Raw genomic sequence first — 2,350 nt, 5'->3', positions numbered from 1 at the left:
CAGTCACTCTTTTCCCTTGTTCCCAAGCCTTTACAATATTCTCCAAGCACTCTACAGCATAAGAAAATTCTCGTGTTGAAATGTAGGAGGCCAAATTAGCCAGTTTTTGTGATATTGTGAAAACTTTCCGGTACTTATCATGCTGAGATAGGACTTTTTTAGTTGGTAAACTGTCCACAGTAGAGACCTTCACATCAACAAACTTATGAGCATTAGAAATGAAGACACGATGACTACTCTTATAGTAGTTACGAGTCCATCTTTTAGCACACAGCGTTGGCTCAAAAACATCGAGTTTAGCATAATTGCAAAATGAGAAAATGTGTCTACATGGTAGCTCCATAGCTGTATTAAATCCACAGTTACAATGATGGTCTGATGTATTCAAATTTTTCCCTTTGGAATGGATAACGATTGTCCGTGTATCACCCACCATCTAACCTTTCTGTGCTCTCCACTTTTTTGGATAATTCAAATTGTTTTACAACAAATGAAAATGCATAAGGTGTTAACAACTCGCGATACTCAGAAAGGGAATTATGTCCAGGGAATAAATTCACAGGTGTCTTCTTAAAAAATCATAGCAGCACGATGATCCCGTTCCAAAGCCAGTGAATTTAAGCATTTCATCAAATCTTGAAAGAAATTCAAAACAGATGAATGTTGCTAACAACACTTTTAATCTTCTGATTTATGCATTCCAGCCTGTTGTTGGTACTGTTCAAATAATGGCATGATTCCCGTTTAAGCCCTTCTACCCATTGCTCCCTAATGTCATGCCAGTTAGTACCAAAATATTCAATCACTGCTGTAAGCTTGGTTTCCTTTAGTTGTTGATAATACTTAAAGTACTCATCCTCGTCTCTGGCATAAACAAGTTTAGAGATGACCTCTAAAACTGTGATTCTTTGAGCAGCACTTAAGTTCAATTTTTCAGTGGTGATCTCCCGACGAAACGTTCTTAGTGTATGAAATAAACATATCATCAAAGCTGCACTTGGGATCTTTTCTGTAATAACGTCTCTTTCTGTCATGTCTTCGTCAGCCATTATGCACCTCACCTTAGAAGTATCACAGTGCTTAACAAAACTATCCATCATACGGCTGATTGTAACCTTGTCCTCATTAACTACCAGCCACAGTGCTACCACTTCACTTTCTCCATTGCCATCAACAACCATGATAATTTACAATGGCATATTCAGATTATTCAGTTTATAAGTTGCATCAATCAAAATCAGCTCCGGAAACTGTTCATATGTGTTTTGCCAAGACTTAGTTTGGAAAAATATACTTGCAAGAACATTATTATCATCCTTGGACACTTCAACAATAGCACCTACACAGATATTGAAAGTACATGTATAGTGATATGTACATTATGTACATATGCGTACCTACATACATACATAAAAGGGCTATAACTTAAATACTAGAAAACAGCACATCGTCGCAACACTTCAACTATGTATGCAGTTCAATTATCTGGTTTTATTTTGTGGATCAATTATTAAACCAGGTGTGTGCCAACAGCCAACCACAAAGGTTGACTGTGGACATGTACCTACTTTTCTAAGTTCTTTTTGAAAACGAATGTATGCATTAGAGATGCATTAGACAGGTGACTTTTGATACAGATCACAAATGTATGGGAAACACTGGCTTTTATGCAAAAGGTTGTTACTTTATGATCCCTGTAATTCTTACCATCAATTTTTCTCATTTCATCAACAAGTGTGTTAACACTAACAACTGATTTGTCCTTTATCCTGTCAATTATATTTTGCAAGTCCTTCAGAGTAACAACTTTGCCAGCCTTTTCAACGATATATTGCTGAACCATTTTTTTGTTTCCTTTAACACTTAACATGTTCTCTGTCTCTTCAAGCAGTTGTCCCTCCATTCTCCGTTACTTAGGATAGTGTCTAAATGTGTTCTAAAAGCAAAATTATAGTTAAAGCAGCATAACAAATACAATGTAGAAAATATAACCCAGACTAATATAGTGCAATGCAATGCTGGATGTTTATATAAGTACGCTGTGTATAGTTGATAAATAACATGAGGAGTGGGTGCTTAAAAACTAACACCCATTTGTTCAGACACATGCAAAGCCATCTTCAATATATAGTATATAGCACACGCTTGATGATAAAATGTATTCTGGTATTGGAAATTGATTCGATAATAATTCACTCTTCTTTGTGTTAGGCCCACAACCACATCTAAAAATGAGATTAGATCTTGGAAAATATCTCTAAAATTGTATCTGCTAAATCTGTACCGTACACCTGAAGATATCCTAGTGGACATTCAATCCTTATTTTAAGCTATACCCATGACTTAAGAT

The 2,350-nt window shown here is 35.8% G+C and overlaps 1 protein-coding gene across 1 annotated transcript; it reads right to left on the bottom strand.

Annotated features, from left to right (window-relative positions):
* Positions 1-647: 647 nt before the first annotated feature.
* On the bottom strand, positions 648-1,181 carry LOC136248525 (zinc finger SWIM domain-containing protein 3-like). Its single transcript, XM_066040299.1, has one exon. It carries the CDS (start codon positions 1,179-1,181, stop codon positions 648-650), a length of 534 nt encoding a protein of 177 aa, XP_065896371.1.
* Between the last annotated feature and the right edge of the window lie 1,169 nt (positions 1,182-2,350).

The sequence above is a fragment of the Dysidea avara genome, chromosome 3, assembly GCF_963678975.1.
Source record: "Dysidea avara chromosome 3, odDysAvar1.4, whole genome shotgun sequence".
NCBI classification, from domain to species: Eukaryota; Metazoa; Porifera; class Demospongiae; order Dictyoceratida; family Dysideidae; genus Dysidea; species Dysidea avara.
The sequence above is the reverse complement of the archived record's forward strand: the minus strand, read 5'-3'. Positions and strand labels throughout refer to the sequence as shown.

Coding starts and splice junctions, on each gene's coding strand:
- LOC136248525 (XM_066040299.1), bottom strand. CDS start 1,181: ATGGTTGTTGATGGCAATGGAGAAAGTGAAGTGGTAGCACTGTGGCTG.